This window comes from Gymnogyps californianus, chromosome Z (genome assembly GCF_018139145.2).
Source record: "Gymnogyps californianus isolate 813 chromosome Z, ASM1813914v2, whole genome shotgun sequence".
Lineage (NCBI taxonomy): Eukaryota > Metazoa > Chordata > Aves > Accipitriformes > Cathartidae > Gymnogyps > Gymnogyps californianus.
This window is the reverse complement of record NC_059500.1, coordinates 47,145,590-47,163,443: the sequence shown is the minus strand read 5'-3', so window position 1 is coordinate 47,163,443 and position 17,854 is coordinate 47,145,590. Positions and strand designations below refer to the sequence as shown.

Sequence of the window (17,854 nt, the reverse complement as noted above, 5' to 3'; positions counted from 1 at the left end):
TGCTTCAGTTCTGTTTTTCTCTTACCTGTTTAATATTGAATACTGCTTTACCCAGACTGTAACTTCAAGAAAATTATATTGATCTACTTTCAGCATTAACTAACATTGAGCGTGTTGTGCATACCGTGCAATTACCAAGACTACCACTTGATCCATTGATGCATTGTCTACAGGTGTATACCAATTCCCAGACAGTGAAATAAAAACAGATTTTATATGTTTGATTACATTTAGAAGGGAAGTTGGCACTTTTGAGTTCTTCATGTCTTTAGTCCCTGTGTCCTGCCATTTTTTGTCTCTTTTATAACATGTTTCTTTAGATTCTTTTTCTTGGTAGGAAAATACATCTACTGTTCTCTTCTGAATTTTTGCTTTCCCTTAGCTTCCAGACAGTGCATCATAACCACGGTCACAGCTTCCTCCAGGTGTCTCTTTCATCCCTAGTGTCCTAGGGTTACCCTCTAAAAATGCCAAAAATAATCTCCATATTTCAGTGTGTCTTCTTTTTTGTTAAATGCTTGCCAGAAAAAAGGAGGAGGGGGGGAAGGCAACCATTTTGAATCAAAGCCTGCTATTACACTAATCAACTGTTTAGAATGTTTATCTGGAAAATAGGAAGTCAAAACAAACTATCTTTGCTACAGCTTTTTATCCTCCTGTCAGAAAGTTTGCTCTAAAATAAAGGCTCCAGAGCAATCTATGTGCCAAAGATCAGTATTTAATCTCAGAAAATCCTGTCACTTGACATGAGAAAATACTTGAAATAAGAAAGCATCCAGTATTTTAGACAAAGACGTTACTTCTGATTATTGGGAAATAATAAATATTTAAGTAATGTTTCAATAATAAGTATTTAAAAGAATACAGAATCCTTTGGAAGATCTGTTTTTTAATGTGTCTTTTTCACCTTACAGACCTATGGTTTTGCTTTAGCTCTAGGTGCAATAGTACATGGATTGTCAGCTTGTGGTCATGGGAAAGCCGAAGACCTGAGTAACAGACTAATGCCAGCCTGGATAAAAATTGTGCTTGCAGAGGTAAAGGAGTTTGAATTCATATCCTGTTTTTCACAGGGGGCGGGGGTGGGGAAGGAAGGAATTTTAAGTGAACAGTAGGGACATAATTTTCCTTGCTTCTGCAGGAGTGATGCTAGGAAGAGTTAGGACTATCTGAACATGCTGTTTGATTGATATTTGGAAGCAAAAATATACCTTTGGGCTGTTTGGTAAAGGAAAAAAAACCTGTTTCTTATTTATGGGAAATGCTTGTCTCAATGAGATCGTAATTTGGACATCTTTACTAATTTAAAACAATATCCAAGGATAAAATCTAGGTTATTAAATGAAGATGCCTTGTGAAATTAGGTGCTACTTATCAAAATTAGACTAACAGAATGGCGATTATAGTGCCTCAGTTGTTATAATGATTTTAATTTATCTCATTGTGACAAAAATTGCGTGTTTGAAATCAAGCTGTAAACTTACACATTAAGATCACAGCTGAAGGTAGGTATCAATAAAGAAACAGTATTTCAGAGTTGAATTGCACTGGTGTATTTTGTGGAATACAGACTGTGCTAGAAGACAGTGATTTGTCAGGGAGAAATGCATGATGATTTCGGACTCGGGGGTGGGGAGAAGCTCTATATAAAGCCTTCGTTCACCAAGAGAGGGATGACTAATTATCCAGCATGCTGGAGCCTGACCTGAAAAGGTTGTTGGGATGAGAGGTGTACAAGGGATAGAAGTCATGGTTTTTAAGTTGGAAGAAACAAGTGTTTTGTCCTACGGTAGTGTTGTGTGACCACATTGACTCACTAATCCTGAATTACGCTTCCAGGGTTCTCCAACAATGCAGCGTCTGGCTGCTGTCAATGGGCTGGTTGCACTGGTGGGCTCTGAAGGAGGCATGATACAGGTGAGAACATGCAAGCAAATGGTACCTTTATCACTTCTAGAAATTTGGCTAGAAGGCAAGATGGAATGACATCCTCTGCATCCTTACAGCAGTGATTATATACCAGGGCATCCCATTTATGCAATAGTGAGTCATGTTGGGTATGAACTAAGCAGGATAGAATTACAATGTGTAAAATGGGGTCTGTTCCATTTTCCCATCATATGGCCCATGTGCAGTGCCATTGGGGAAAAGTTTACAGGCATGTAGGCTTTCTCCTTTTCTCCTCCGCTCCCCCACAAGAAGGCATGTGTGCAAATGTAATCTGTTCCCTGTTTTGTTGTTTCTTTTTTTCCCTTATAAATTTCACATCATTTTTCTTTTTTCTTTTTCTCTGGCAGCTGAAATCTGAGAGCATTCAGTCCTCCCAGTTTCAAAGTAAGCTGAATGAAGTCATCAGAACCCTTACACAGGTAAGAAGGTAGCCTCTGTTTCCTGCTTTGGATAATGCACTAGGGTACTGTGACATCTTGCACAACAGGCCGAATTTGTTTAAAGAAACTGCATAATGTCTGTGTCCAGCTTGAATGAGGCAACGTAGGGAAATTTCTCTAACTAGTGTTTTATTGTCTCAACAGATAATCAGTTTTTCGGGACAGATTGGCCTTCAGACAAATGCAGCAGGACTTTTGGGACGCCTTCATATGTCCTGTTTGTGTTCTACCCAGAACAGGGCATCCGGTAAGATGTTTTATTATTGCTGCTTAAAGAACATATGTACAAGTGACACCTAGCTAAAAAGGCAGCAAGGGATGCATGAGACTATACAGGCTAGACATCGCAGCCCTATTAAATGACATGACAGCCTTTAATCTGGAGACCTCATGGTCCTGTGTGCCAGACCTAAAGGTTGGAACATCAAGCAGGAATCAGTGTGCTGAATAGGATCCCTCCCATCTGCTTTTATTTGCAGTATCAAAGTAAGGTTCTAAGTTGTTCTGGTCAAACTTGTATATTGCTTATGTCTTTATTCTTTTATAGAGTAAATTGTAAAGAAGTTTTACACTGCATATGGCACATGTGTTTGACATCTACATTATCCACTCCATGCCCTGAGAACTGATTAATCTACTCTTTGTTTTAGCACTTCCCACTGTATAAAAAAGCCAACACTTAAAAACTGGCCCATAACAAGAGCAAGCTGACTCTTCAAAACTATTTTTCTAGAAGAGATCTTCTCTGGTTAGCTGAAGTCAAAAACTAGTGTTCTGTGCCCTTTCAGTGTAGCAGTTAGCACAGAAATTCATATTTTGTCGATACATCATTACCGTCTGGTGGTGTTTCAATATCTGTTCGTCAAATAAAGACAGGATTACACCATTGATGAAATACTAGTAATAGGAGGGAACTAATTAAGTGGAAGCTGTTCATTTCAGTGTGAACCAAGTTGGGAACCAATACATATCTGTGTATCTACATATCTACACTTGTAGATAAACTTCCTCATCACAGAAAAAAGATTCTTGGTTTCTACTTGGTTTCTACAAAAGTTTCTACTTTTGTGTAATCCTGGCACACGTGCCTGAGGTTAGATAGATATGGAATGTCTCTGTTGTATTAAACTTACTAAGCTTTTGAAGCTCTCCCTTTTAAAGCCTGACTTACTGTGGGTGATACATTTTAAGGAAGTTCTTATCGCTGGCTTTTCAGCTGGTCAATGAATTTGTTTTTTCAGACCTGGCACCTCTCACCAACACAAATGTTTAGCTTGCCTTCAAAGTGGAAAGGCCAATGCATCTATCAATAATCTTGTGGTCTAAATGCTTTGAGTCATGTACAGATTTAGTTAGATCAAACATAGCTCAGTTTGGCCTTTGAATTTACATGGGAGCTGGAGGTTATAATTTCTGCTGACATGTTTTAGTATATAAACAGTCTTTTTGTCTTCACAGTTCCTCCAGATTTTAGCTACTTGCCTGAAAACAGCTTTATCAGGGCAGCCATTGACTTTGCCATTGACAGTGGAAAGAAAGGTAAGAAGGGATCAAACTACGGTAGCCCGCTGGGAAATTTGTTATGACTATAAAAGGTGACACTAATAACTCGCTTTTATTGGCTAAGAGAACTTTCCTAAATACTAATTTGAACTTCACTAAGGTGGGATACTTAATCTCTAAACAAAAAATTGAGTAACACTCAAAAATATAAGGTAGAATTATGTAGTTAGGGCTTTAGTTTTCTCCACTGAATTTTTATGACTTTTTAAACGCTTTCCCTTTCCCCTTCCCTCTGTGTCTGTGAGATGATGTATCTTCCTTGTGGGAATGAAAGTCAAATCACTTCAAATGTTAGCCTGTATCCTCAGAAATACTCCATCATCAGGCAAACTTTATGCTGCCCCTTATTTCAGCGATCACAGGTTAAGATTCTCTGTAACAGAGTGATATTCAAATGGGTTACTGCTATGTGTGATAAATGCAAAGGAACGTGAAGAAAGTATGCTCTTATATGAGGAGTGCTAGTAGAAGAGAGATGTCTTGGAGTACAGTCTTAAGGGAGATAAAGCAGAGGAGATTATTCCTGTGTGGAGCTAAGTGAGCTCACTGCTGTCCTATGAAGCAGGCTTTGCTTTCAATGGAGGTAAAAATTGCCCATGCCTTGCCTCCAGGAGGACTTTCACCAAGTTAACTCCCTGTGTTTAAGTAACACAGTATGTAGCAAAGGTTAGCACCTGTCTGACAATTTTTGTGGCCTGCCCCTGCAGGATGGGAAAGGAGAGCATTGTCAGAAAACTTTGGGGTTCTCCTACTAACAAATGCAAAAATACTACCCTACTAGATCAGGAATATCTGTAATTAACTCATAAATTGGTTCAAAGAGAAGGAACCAGAAGGTTTCTATTTATCAGTAACAAAAAGCCATTTTTGATAGAACATGAATGTTAAAAATTCAGCTGTTGATTACAAACAAGAGATAGCTAATTCTCAGATACAAAAAGAAGTAACAGTAATTTTATAATGCTTTTCAGTTCTTCACTACAGATTGGTCTTCAGTGCAATGTTCACATTTTTTTCCTGAGCTGTTTAGCCAAATGTGTGTGTATAAAATTCAGACTCTGATTGAATCTTCTGTTGTAGGCCCTGAATCTGTGCCAACTGAGCTGGTGAAGGTAGCACTGGCACCCATTGCATTAGTTGGAGAAAGCCATCAGTATCCACCTGTAAACTGGGCATCCATTCTTTCTCCTTTGATGAGGCTAAACTTCGGTAAGATGAATAGTTTTCTATTAAGTCTTTTGTACTTGTCACAAGACTTCTTTACTAACACAGTTTTTACAAACTTTAGAGCCCACTTCAGAGCTTGAAGTTACTGCAGGGATTGAAGTGTTTACTATGCTTTCAAGACCAATTTTTTTTTAATGTTTGCAAGCATATATTTGTGATCACAGTGTGGACACAGTTTGTTTTAACTCAAGAAAAGACTGGAGAAGATCAGAGCTGAGAAGTTTGGAGCAGTATTGGAAGCTCCCTAAGACACTGGTGAAATTGGACTGAATTTTTCATTTGAACTATCTACAGTAAGAAGAGCCCATCATGAAACTCAACTAATTATATCTTATTTTCAGTACCCGCTAAATGCTGGTCCAGTGCCTGTGTCAGAGGCTGCAGGCAGCTTTATCACAAGTTTGAACTGCGCTGTAGTTCATCTAGCTATCACTAGTCTGAAAGACACTTTCTACTAAATTACACTGGGTGACAGAGAAAAGCATATCCCTTTTTCCATCGTGATCCTGATTTTGTCAGTGCTTCTATGAGCATTTTTTCTTCATGTTGGAGAGTAGCTTTGATCCTGAAGTATTTTGTTGGACAGCTTGTATAATATTTTTCTACTTGGGATATCTGTTGGTGCCTGTTTTGGTTGATATAAGTGTCTGAGTTTCAAACTCATTTCCTTAAAAGAAAAACCAACAAACTACTGTGCAAAGTTCCGTATTCCCTTGTTTGCTTCCACTGAGTTTTGTTTCTCCTGATTTATGTAACTGTCATTACTGGCCTTGCAGATTCTTTTAGAACTGTGTTGGGCAAGTGCTGTTGTGTTTAAATTGATGTGCTGTAGAGCCCAGAATATGGAAGGTTGTTCTTAATTCTTTCTGGTGTTTATTTTACTTATACAGAGTTCTTGTATGAGCACTAGAAGTCGTTGAACTGTCCTATGAGGAACAACTACTTGCTAGATATGGAAAGATTTGGCCACATATTAAACATTTTTGCTTATACTTGAGCTGCAACTTCTGTTTTACTTGGTATTCTTGCAATTGATTGTAAAGTCTTTTGTAAGAATAAATGAAAGAATTTCCTGTACTGAGCTCTGCAGTCCATGCTGATGCAAATTGGTGTGTAACCTTATGAATAGCTGAAACTTGTTAACTGTATGGGGGATTTTTTTATTCCTGTTTTTCACTTAGGAGTCTTACTTTTGTAAATCAGGGAAATTCCAGAGGAAACATTACATCAGTTTTGTGGCTATGTTTTTATTGACTTCAGACAGTGTAGTAGTCTGCATTTTTATACATAATTTCTCTTGACTGTCCCTCTGTAGTGTTGTGGAAGTTGCACACCCTTCTCTAGATTATATATACATGCCGAAATAGGTCTTGCTGTGTGCTAATGAGCAATATTCATGTTGTGCTAGAAAGTATAATGCAGAACAGTTGTATTATGACCTAACAGTCCACCTAGAAATGTGGCACTGTAACATACTTTTTCTGGAACAGCTATATCATGAATACTTTTATGAAAATTAGACTATATACTCAATTCTCTTGGATTCTCTAGGTCACTGTTATTCATTTCTGAGAATTCATGACTGTTTTTATGAACCTTAAATGTTTCACAAATTCTACTGTAAAGATTTGTTCATCTGTAACCATACTGAAGACAACAGATTGCTTTCCCATCTTACAAGGTTTATTGCAGTTGTTGCTGAGCAGAAACCATATAACGTGATTGAGGTAGTACCTCTTTGTTACTCAGTAGTGCTCTGAAGTGAACAGTCATAGGCAAATCCTAATCTGTGTCTTAGCAGTCCAAGCTAGCGAGAGAGAATTTTTGAATTGGTTACCAAAGTATCTTGTTACAATTTCACCCTTACCGAGTTCTGCAAATAACGTAACTTCCCATATAAGATATTTTATTTCTAAGATCCTGATACTAAACTCTTAAATCTTTGCTTTGTTCATGCACTAATGTTAGAACTTTATAAAAGTGATGCTATATAGATTGCCACTTTCATTACTGAAAGAACATTTTAACTTGCAAAGCACCTATTTAAGTTTTATGCTGACATTTAACAGTAATGTTTCTTCTGTCTAATGGCTGAAATGCTAGTATAATACTTATTGTTTGTCCTTATGTTGCTTTAGTAATCATGAACTATATGGAAGCCATGCCATTGCTCAAAGTACCTCTTCAACGTATTTATGACTAGTTATTCTATTGAGAAACAGGCTGTGCCAGTCGTTAAAGAGACTTTAAAGAGAAACCAATAAGGATCCCATAACTATCATAACATAACCTCTATGCACAGTAAGGTCTTCCCACGTGTTAACCTGGACAATGCTGCAACCAAGCACCCACAGCAGTAACAGCGACTAACCTCTGTTCTGTGACATATAATATGAACATGGGTACATGGAAGAGTAAAAATGTGAACAAATGCTAATTACTCCTACATTTAGCAGGAAGGAATATTGACTCATTTATCCTTCTGTAGATTAAATCTTCTCTTTATTTGGCAAGGAGTTTTTCAATTCTTACTTTTCTTACCATTCCCACATTTTTATTCTTGAGTGAATTGAAATGAACTTGGACAAATCCTGAGATTTCTTGCTGAAAGTGCATGAATGGGAAGAGGACAATTCTAACACGTATGTGTTAAAAGCTTTAAGCAGCAGCTACAGAAAAGCAGTTTTAATGTAGTGCTCTAGTAGAACAATAATCCTCCTTTATTTTATGAGTTGAGAACAAATTTGAAGTGAAAACAATTTCTTCATAACTTTTGTTTTCTTCTGCTTTAGGTGGTGAGGTAAAACATCTCTGCCTTCAACTGGCTGTGACACAGGCCCAATCATCTCAAAATGCAGCAATGCTTTTGGGGATGTGGGTGGCACCTCCCCTTGTCTACAGTCTCAGTGTACGTATGTCAGCGAATTTGTGGGACCTCAGCACCTCTTTCCTATAAGATTCTTCAGTGATGATGTTTAGGATGCCTCACCAGAAAAGGATTGCTGGGTTCAGAATTCTGCAGAAATATTGTTTAGTAAATATTTATAGTGGGAGAAAGGCTATTCTGGGACCTTGAAATTCAAGGCAGACTTAAGATCTGCTACACTGGTTTTACTTAAATCGCTTAAGACCTGTTTCTTCTCTCTCGTTTCATGCTATAGCTCTGATAACCTAGAGATGTGAGAAGGCATGGCATATAGGGAGAAAAAGTATCTTTTATTACACCAGCTGATAGTCTTAGACAAAAGTCCAACCTATCTGTCCAAAAGCTTGCCTGCTTCTTCCAGCAGTGTCTCTTGATCTAGTAAAACGTGTTACTTCTTGAAAACCTTGCCTTAATTCTGTAGATCATCAATAGACTAACCTATAGTGTAATTGAATTTGGGCTTATTCTCCACTCCAGTGCAGCTCTTCTTATGGAGGTACAACATCGACTCCATGATACAGTATGTAAAACTCCGTGAATCCCACAGTGCACTTGACTGTGCAGTTCTGTCAGTTTATACAAGTTGAGGAGCAGGTTCATGACAATTCTCAGAAAACCCGTTGTGGATTTCCGTGATCTTTTCCAGTTCTTCAAGGGGTATTTTTGTCTTGTAGTTTTTAATTCATTAGTCTTCACAGATATACAAACACTTGGTGGCAATTTTAAGATACATAATTGGTAAGGTACCAAAAAAAGAAAGATTTTATTTCTGAGCACCGGTTTCTCACTGCAGTGGGAATTTGAGGGCACAAAATGAGCTCAGCCACAGAGTGTGTAAGCTTTGGATTCCTTCAAGGTAATTATTCATTCTTCCTCACTAGCTAGCAATATTAATGGTGCTAGGAGTACCATACTTCTGTCCTTGGCTGTCTAGTCAGTCTGTATGCTTTATGTAGGAATGCAGTGGGCACTATACAGGGAAATCACAATTGTCCTGCAAGTACAGAGACATGGTATCTAGGGTTCATTGAAAGAAAGTTCCTCGCTTTTTAAGGAAAATAGAACATTGACATATTTGAACTCTCTTTAATTCAAGCAATTCATCAAAAGAGGGAAGAAGAATTGAGAAGTATTTATGACTTTGAGTGCTTTTTTTAAGTGGTGTTTGAGCCACTGTTTTATAATTTCATCCTGTATAACACTAGTTGAAGGTCAGTGAAGAGCTAGAATCTGAAACTAAGTGAAAGTTTTTGCTTTTCAGATGAAAACCCAGAAATACCTTTTCATGTCCTTGCCCCTGTGGATGAAGCATGTTACAGAAGACAAACTACAGTCTTTTACAGAAGTGTTTCTGATACAACAATTTGAAGTGAAGAACCGCACCAAAAACCCAGAAATTTGCCAGTGTATTTTACAGGGGCTCATACAGGCAATGAAACTTCCAAACCCTGCCCAGTACTGCTGGAGCTTTCTGTGCCAGGCTGTGGAGAAAATATTTGAGCTTCTACCAAACGAGGTTCAGGTAAGGAATAAGTATGAGGTGTATGAACATTGTAACTGGGTATTTTTACTGATGGTAAGTCCCATCTTTTTGCACTGACCCATCAGATTTGAAACGTGAAGTAGATGTAAAATTTTTAGTGACAGTAGTTAAGATACCTGCATAATTTCAATTTAAGTTACTCTCAGATATCCTTTACAATATGACTAAGTTGTGAAACCAATTTAATGTACGCTTTTCCCTCATAAATGATTTGGTATACAGTATTAGTACTGAAATAAATGTTATTGAAACAGAAGCAGAGAACAATCAGAAGGGTTTTTTTTTTCCCCCACAGAGGATTCAGCTTCTCACAGTGATTTAAAGAAACTATCTAGCTACAGAAAATATCTCCAAGGAAGGGCACTTTTCTGTTAAAAATAAAACAAACTCTTTGAAAGTTTTCAGATACCATTATTCCTTAATAATTAAGTACATTGAAGTCCCCAGCAAATACAGAATTTCTAAAATAGAATAAATAAAATGAGGCTAGAGACTAGATTAAATATTCTTCATGATCATTAACAAAGTTCCTGGACTCACCAATTTTAATGATGAAGAAACCTGGAAGTATGCGTCTAAACATACATTTACTTTTCTGTTTCCAGAGAGGCGAACTGGAGATGTATATCGATGTAGCAAAATGTATCTCAGAAATGGCCGATTCAGAGATTGATCGCATTGTCCAGATCTCTAAGGTAATGATGTTTTACTCCTGGTCTTTTATCACCAAATCATGTGAAACAAGCATGTCTTACCATTTTTCTTGTCACCAGAGTGTTTTAGCTCATTGGGAGCATTGATTGTTTTATCTACCATGCAAGTAAGAGTGTTCTGGCTCTAATTTGCAGGCAGCAGAGAGAAGCAAAAGTGATAAGAGTCCATATCCAAAACTTTCTCAAGGCAACTGAAATGCTGCTTATTTCACCTGGGAGTTTTGAAATGGAGAGTCTAAGTAACTTGGTCAAGTTCAGGCAGGGCTCTGTTAGCAGAACAGGAATGGTGTTAGATCTTCTGAATCCCAGACCAATGATGCAAACTTCAGACCATAGTCCTCTTTTTGGTTAACATAACCACCTACTTGAAACAGACTGTAAATGCATCCTGATGACTAGCTGTGCTTGAACTGGTGGATCCTTGCTTCAGTTAGAAATGTGATATACTTTGGCTGAACAACCTTTCATCCTTGACTTAATGTGCTATATTTGCATTCACACTCAGAATATTTTCTGGTGGACAAGATGGCTAAGGATGACAATGGAATAGAAAAGCTTTCAGCTTCTAGCTCACCAGTGGAATCAATTAGCAGTGGAATCAATTAGCAGCTGAAATGCTAAGGAAATGACCTGTGTGAAAGGACTTGATGGTTTCAGATCAGGTTGTTATAAACAAACATCCATGAGATAAAACTATGTTGTTCTCTTTACTGGCAGGTTCACTAGAGAATCAAGCATTTAAATAGGTTAGGGAAGCTGAACCATCATTTCCTTATATCTTTGAGTTCTTATTTGCACACTGGAAAATGCCATTTAAGAAAACCCATTTTATCACTGCAGTGAATCTGTCTTGCAAGAAGACTTGAGTCTCCAGAACTGTCAAACTGGTTCATTTCAATTCAAAGGGAAATGTAAAATTTAAAGCAGTATGAAAACAGTCAAACTGTACTGAATTGCACTTTGGACTATTTAGAAACGTGTAAAATTAAAGTAATATGTACAGTCTTCTGTTTAGTAATTTGTCTTGAAGAAAAATGAGCCTGCTAGATAGCCAAAGAATTTCTCCCCTTTTTTTATAAAGAGGAATGCAGTATCTACTGTTCCCACAAGAAAGGTACATTCTAATTTAACATGTTTTTTTAATTGCATTTGCAGAACAATATAGAGAAGGCCACATTCACGAAAGTGTATTTAATTTCTCAAGGCAGACTGCCTCTGATGAACTTGAGTGCCGTGATTGATACTGTGGCAGGATATCACCAGAAAGAAAATATTTTATGGATGCTCTTGCATAGTTTCTATCATGCTCGTATTGTGAGCCATGAAAACACAGGTAAGGTCAGGCTTAAAGAAGGATCAACAACAAAATCAACAGATATCAACAGATCTATACTGATTCTTTTAAAATAATTTTAAGATGGTTTAACCCAAGTGTTTCCAAATTTATCCATATTAGAAACTACCCAATCTTCGGAATTTTTGTGCTCTTCAAATACTTGTATCAAACATTGCTTTTATGTTTTTCTCCAATTCTTTATGTTTCTGTGGATCAGCTGTAAGTCATTTATCTCAGCCGGGTGGTTTGCAGACCAGAGTTTTGACTAGATCCATGTCTCCTAGTCTTTTTAGACTTTCAGTGTAAGATAGTGTTAGAAATGTACATAGCACATCAGAGACCAGTAATGGTGCAACTCTGCTAACCTTCAGATCTAATATCTGACTTAGCAGTGTGTGACACAGTACGTAGGGGCATGTTCCTGTGAGACTGGTTGAACGAAGGAGATGGCTTGCTTTTATGAACTCCTTGCACTGAGTTGACACAGGAAACAAATTGCCCCTCTGCCTCTTCATAACCATACCAGATAGTTATCTGGTGGGTTAATGGGTTGGGCTGGCTCAGCTAAGGGTCTGATAAAGCACTGGAGCTGATGCAAGAGAAGTAGCAGAATCACAGAGGAAGGTAAAGGAGGAAGAAACAAGAACAGAGGGAGGGAAGAATGAGGTCTCATTTTCATGGCAGAATGATCTTTGGCTGCCTGTGTTCACAGAACAACTTCAAAACATTATATTGCTAGATGCTTCAGCTGCCAGCTGTGGTTGAAGAACTTCAAACAGTAGTGAGTTTTGAATGAGTGAAGTGAGGCTCCTCTGGGTTAAAGAGGAGGTAACATGAAAGAGGGCACATGTAAAGAGTACAAGGAATGGTAGTGTATGAAGTGACATAGTCTCAAAGGTGAAGGTGGTTATTAGTTTGTAGGAGGTAGAATGGATTTTGGACAGCAGAATCTGAATCAATGAAGTATGTTCCATCCTTGGGTTGAGGGCTGATTTTATTTGCATGCCTTGACTGTGTTTTACTATCCGCTCTGCACTATAGGAGGATTTTTGCAGCACTCCCCACATTCTTGCCCAACGTACAGTGACATTAGTGCTAGACTTAAATGAAGTACTGGGGCAAAAACTTCAGGGAGGCTTTAGGATCCTGTAGCGGTCATATAGGCAGACTGGGTTAGTGGGACCTGCAGGCTGCCATTATGTGAAATAATTCTTGCTCAGCATTCCTTTTTCTGTGTGTTCGGTGTGTTGCCTGCATTATAAGCAAAGTTTTTGTACTGTTTAAGTGCCCATATGCCTTCTATCAGTGGCAACAGTGAATCAAATGTGATAGTGGTATTGGTGATTGTTGTTCTTCCACAGTCAGTGCTTTGTTGCAATAGTGATTCCCTATGCTTGCTTTTTAATGAAAAATGGTGCATTCTACTGTTTTATGTGAGTCAATGTTCTTGTTCTTCTAGGAGTGCTGAAAAGAATGGACTGGCTGCTAGACTTGATGGGCTACATCAGAAATTTGGCATACAAGTCAACACCCTTACACAGTGTCAATCTTAAAGAGGTACATGCTGTGAAAATAATTTGCAGCTTTCAGGAAAAAAGGAGGTTTTGATGTATTTCACATTCTTCCTCAGCAATAAGTATTATTCCCCATGCTTTTATATTTTAGAAGGTTGTCATCTTACCTCCATAGAGAAAGTCTTCTCAATTTTTGTGAATGTATGTGTATTTAAAACTCTTACTTTAAAATAACCATGACATTTAAATTATGATGGAAGCTAAAGGCAACTAAAGGAAATCATTGCTTCAATTTTACTGTATTTAAAACAATTAAATGAAAAGTTTGAATTCACCAGTAGAACTGTCTAAGCAGGTCAAAACTGTGCAGCTGGTGTTTCGAAGAGGGCTTGAACAGTTTTAGGGAACTAATACTGTTCATTGTTACAACTGTTCAGCTGTTTAAGTCTTCTTGTTGAGGACATAAAATAAGCTACTGCTTAGATCAGAAGGGCATTCGTTACATTGCTGCAATATTTCGCAACCATTTGTAGCACCACAAGGGTGACCATCTCTAATTTCCCTCAACAGTCAGCTTGCTGTAAAGAAGTTATTTCCCCATTTTAGATGAAATGTGGATCAGCCTTAATCTAAAGGATGATTTTAGAAGAGTGTGGTTTTGCTTTTCTTTCTGTAGACATTTTAATTTGATTTGGAGGTTAGAAAAAGGCTTATGCTGCTTCAAAGCATAAGAGAATATTAAGAACTTTTTAGTTCTTGCATTTTGAATGTTAGCTGAATTTGCAGGTGATTGTTTTGAAGAGCAAGCCACCACCTGGATTTTTGGTTTGGGTTTTTTTTTAATTGGGGTTTTCTTTCCCCTTCTGTATTATTTGTTTAATAAAGTGCATTTTTGCCTTTTCTTGTTCAGTGCATAGATTTCCTCCTGTGGCTGTTTGCAGCTTCTGTGGTGGCCTGGGCTGACCATGGTGCACCATTACTGCTTGGCCTCAGTGCTGACTGGTCACCATGGAAGCACCAAACGATATTACCGGAATTATCTGAGGATCACATTGGCAAGCACCCCACTGACAAGCTTGCTGTGCAAGAGACACTCACTCTCCTTCCAAGCAGCATTTCCCTTTTGCTGGCTAAAGAGCCTTGGAAGGAACAAACACAGAAGGTAAAAATGCATGTAGTGGTAAGCATTTTCCAAGAGTCAGAAAGCACCCTATTTTTAGTAGTCACCTCAAGTCTTAGGTGGAGCAGTTATTTCCTCTCTATCTTGCATCTGACTTGTAATCTTGTTTTTCTTTATTTGCAATCAGATATGACTTGTCTCAAAAGATTGAATGTAGTTTCTCAAGTAAACTGTGAGAGTTGAAAGAACATAAAACATTCCAATGTTGAGAGTCAAACTCTTCAGAGGGTACAGCTGGGAGAGGAGAGTTGGCAGCTGCAGGTAGCAAGTCGGTCTTTTAAACACTGAAAGACAGATCCTCTGCAGTTGGACGTCAGCACAGTGGCAATTTGGGGCAATCAAAGATCTTCTGTGCAGTTTGTAGTGTGTGTCATTTATTTTCAAGTATAAGTTGAAAATAAGTGTGGAAAATTGTGCCTAATATGGCAAGCCTGTAGATTGCTTGTGGTTGAGATATGTGGAAATATTGTTATAAACCTATAGATTAATAGTTAGCTGTTTTGTGCAAACCAGAATCCATTAAGGACTGGCTCCTGTACACTCCCGTGCCCAGAGTAATCACTGAATTGAGAATGTGGGAGGAAGGCAGGAGTGGGCTGTTAATATGCAAGTGCCTAATAAGGCTTTAGGGAAGAATTTGAGACTATGCCCTGAAAATTATCCTGATAAGGTTGAAATACCATGTTGTCCTCCAGGCACCCTGTGCTGCCAGAAAAACAATGAAAAATGAGAGAGGTCAGAAGAGGGACAAAGGCAGTAAGAGTTCTGAAGGATTTGCAGTAAAACGTTTGGACAAGAGACCGATAAGAAAGGATCGTATTAATAGGTTAAAGGCATGAACAGGCAAGACGGAGGGAAATTTTTATATTTACTGTGCCTTTTTTGTTACAAAGAATTATTGCTGAGGTAATGAGAAGGAACAAAGGGAGTTTCAGATCTAGCTGTGGCAGAAATTGCACTGACAGTGAGATGTACTCTAGGGTGTTTGGATAGTTTGGGCAGAAGCTTGATTGGCCACTGCCTCTGATTAGGTAACTATGAGTTTAGCAGCAGTCAGATGTTGCCTGTCAAACTGAAAAGAATTTGTGGTGTTCTGATACACAGGCTCTTTTAATTGAGATTTTCCTTTGTGTTTAGTTTATTGACTGGCTGATCAATATGATGGAGGGTCCTCAGGAAGCATTATCAAAATCATCAATGGAGCTGCTGAAAGGTAGGATATTTTTAATTGGTCCTTATTTTTCCATAACTATCAGTACAGATCAAAATCCAGTTGTTAAAAGGAGTGTGATGAATCTGTACTATTAGCACATGTAGCAGAGCTATATTTTGTCTTTAAGGAAACCTTCACAGGTAAGTTAACATTGCTGTCTGTAACACCGTCTTATATTTGCTGTCTCATCTGCTGATGCTTACAATGTACCACTGAAGATCCAAAGGACCTAAAGGTACATCTGGTCCTACAAGCGTATTTCAGTGATAGACCTGTCAATTGTTTTTGAAGTTACCCTTAAAAATAGAATGCAACATACTACTTGGAAACCCTCCAGTACTAGAATAGAAATCACATAACAATTTATTCAGGTGCAGCTGCAAACTGAACTGTGGGGAAGGGATAGGAGACAGGCAATGACAGCCTAGTAGAGTGGTCTGACAAGAAAGGATAGAGGAATGAGGGTTGCTGAAAAGATGTATGAAAAGAAAGATGGGAAGTATGTGATATTTTGAATTACAGTAATGGCCTGTGGCCCTAGCATGCGCCCCATTGCTCACCTAAAGATGTAGGATTGTGAATACAATCTGTGCAAGTCATTTTAAGAGGACACCACAAATACCCTCAAGTGAAGTGAGTGTGCTTGTGCTTCTTTCCATTAACACAAGGCACCTCCTTTGAATCACGTGATTTGTTGGACCTAAACATGGCTTCTTGAAATCCGCTTATAAGTTCTTTGTATTACTAGGATAATTAGCCTTGTTTTGAGGGTGTGCAGTCTTTAGTCACTCTCTAATAAATTTCAAAATTCCCCTGTTGTGTCTGCTAATCTCCACCAGAAACAATGCTAAGGGTTGTTGGAGAATCTCGTCTGTACATCAGAGGATTCTGATATACACAGTATATTCTCATATGCCCTGATTGGCATAAGTCATTGTTTCCCTTGAGCTTTCCATTGGTTTTTTTGCTTTTAAGTACTAGAACATGGAACTCCCTTCTGGATGACTAGAATGTGACTGGTTTGGTTACTGGATTTTGCCTAAATGCATCATCCTTTAAAATTGAATTGAGGAATCAGTGAATTGCATTTCCAATCAGTGAATTGCACGGAGGACTTAAGGCATTCTACTTTGTGCTTCTGTCCTTCCCAGTGCCTCCTGTCTCCCCTCTTGCATCATTGCTCATTGAATTCAAATTTTCTGCAGTGTTGGGTTGATCTATGTGCTGCTTCAAAGTAATGGTCTAATTAGCAGATGATGTTATATGATTTCAGTAGGAGACATGCCATAAGGCAGATGAAAGGCCTAGTACAACATCACATTTCAGAGGAGTGTAGAGACTAGTATATCTTGTGAACAGCAGAAGTAGCATCAGAAACTGTCAGGCTAGGAAGTGAAAAAGTCATGAAAAGAGTCAGTAAAAAGAGAACTGAGTCTATATGTGTGTTAGTAAAATGACTAGGGAGAATACTCTCACATCCTTTTCAGTCTGGACTGCACAAATTAATGTCATTTGTCCTTGTCTTCACAGTGACGCTTCTGGCCTTGAGATCTCTTGCAGAGTTCAAGAAGAAAGCAGTGTGGACTAAAGCTTATGGGTGGTAGCTGCATGCCGTATCTTATCCAATGAAGAAAACTGTTCATACTTGAAAGCATAATATTGCTGCTCAGGCACCAAGTAGACCAATTTCAAAGAAGTCTCCTATCAGAAGGCTTTGGATTTTTTTTTTTATCCTTTTACCTCCTCCCAAAGACTCGTAAGATGAAAATCAAGATTTTGTTCTTCACTGATGGGGTGTTGTTCTTTTACAAACAATCTAGCACGGTTTGAGCTGTGCTGAATCTAAATGAGAAGTACACATTCAGTTGTTTCAATTGAGGTGTTTCATTGACACCTGGGAGCCTTGAAAGCTGGAGTGGAATATTCCTTAACTCATGGAAGCTTTGTAGGAATGGGTAGAAAAAAAACTTGTAAAATTTGTTTGGGTGTAGCTTATTTACTAAAGTATGTTTTAGTGTGACAGACTTCTGAATGAGCGTTATTTTTTAACTGATAACCCTTTTTTAGTAATACCATGATGCTCTTGCACAGCAGTGACAACACATTGAAGATACATAATGTGAGCAGGGTTTCTGAAGGGGGTGGTATGCTTTATTGCAATGGCTTTATCAAGATCATTGAAAGAAGTCAGTGATCCTAATGGCTGCTATGTCCCCAGCTCCAGGATGGTTGCAGTTTTCTTTCCACTT

General features: G+C 38.2%; 1 protein-coding gene across 1 annotated transcript in view; it reads left to right on the top strand.

Moving 5' to 3' along the window:
- The window catches only part of FOCAD (focadhesin), a 128,414-nt gene extending 110,789 nt beyond the window's left edge, over positions 1 to 17,625 (top strand). The window contains exons 31-44 of the mRNA XM_050912921.1: positions 915 to 1,037; positions 1,840 to 1,917; positions 2,298 to 2,369; positions 2,535 to 2,637; positions 3,849 to 3,929; positions 5,034 to 5,162; positions 7,973 to 8,088; positions 9,368 to 9,628; positions 10,255 to 10,344; positions 11,518 to 11,695; positions 13,158 to 13,255; positions 14,123 to 14,374; positions 15,530 to 15,605; positions 17,136 to 17,625. Coding sequence (XP_050768878.1) covers positions 915 to 1,037; positions 1,840 to 1,917; positions 2,298 to 2,369; positions 2,535 to 2,637; positions 3,849 to 3,929; positions 5,034 to 5,162; positions 7,973 to 8,088; positions 9,368 to 9,628; positions 10,255 to 10,344; positions 11,518 to 11,695; positions 13,158 to 13,255; positions 14,123 to 14,374; positions 15,530 to 15,605; positions 17,136 to 17,209 — 1,731 coding nt within the window. The 3' untranslated portion in view covers positions 17,210 to 17,625. The remainder of the gene's footprint in view (positions 1 to 914; positions 1,038 to 1,839; positions 1,918 to 2,297; positions 2,370 to 2,534; positions 2,638 to 3,848; positions 3,930 to 5,033; positions 5,163 to 7,972; positions 8,089 to 9,367; positions 9,629 to 10,254; positions 10,345 to 11,517; positions 11,696 to 13,157; positions 13,256 to 14,122; positions 14,375 to 15,529; positions 15,606 to 17,135) is intronic.
- The last annotated feature ends 229 nt before the right edge of the window (positions 17,626 to 17,854 follow it).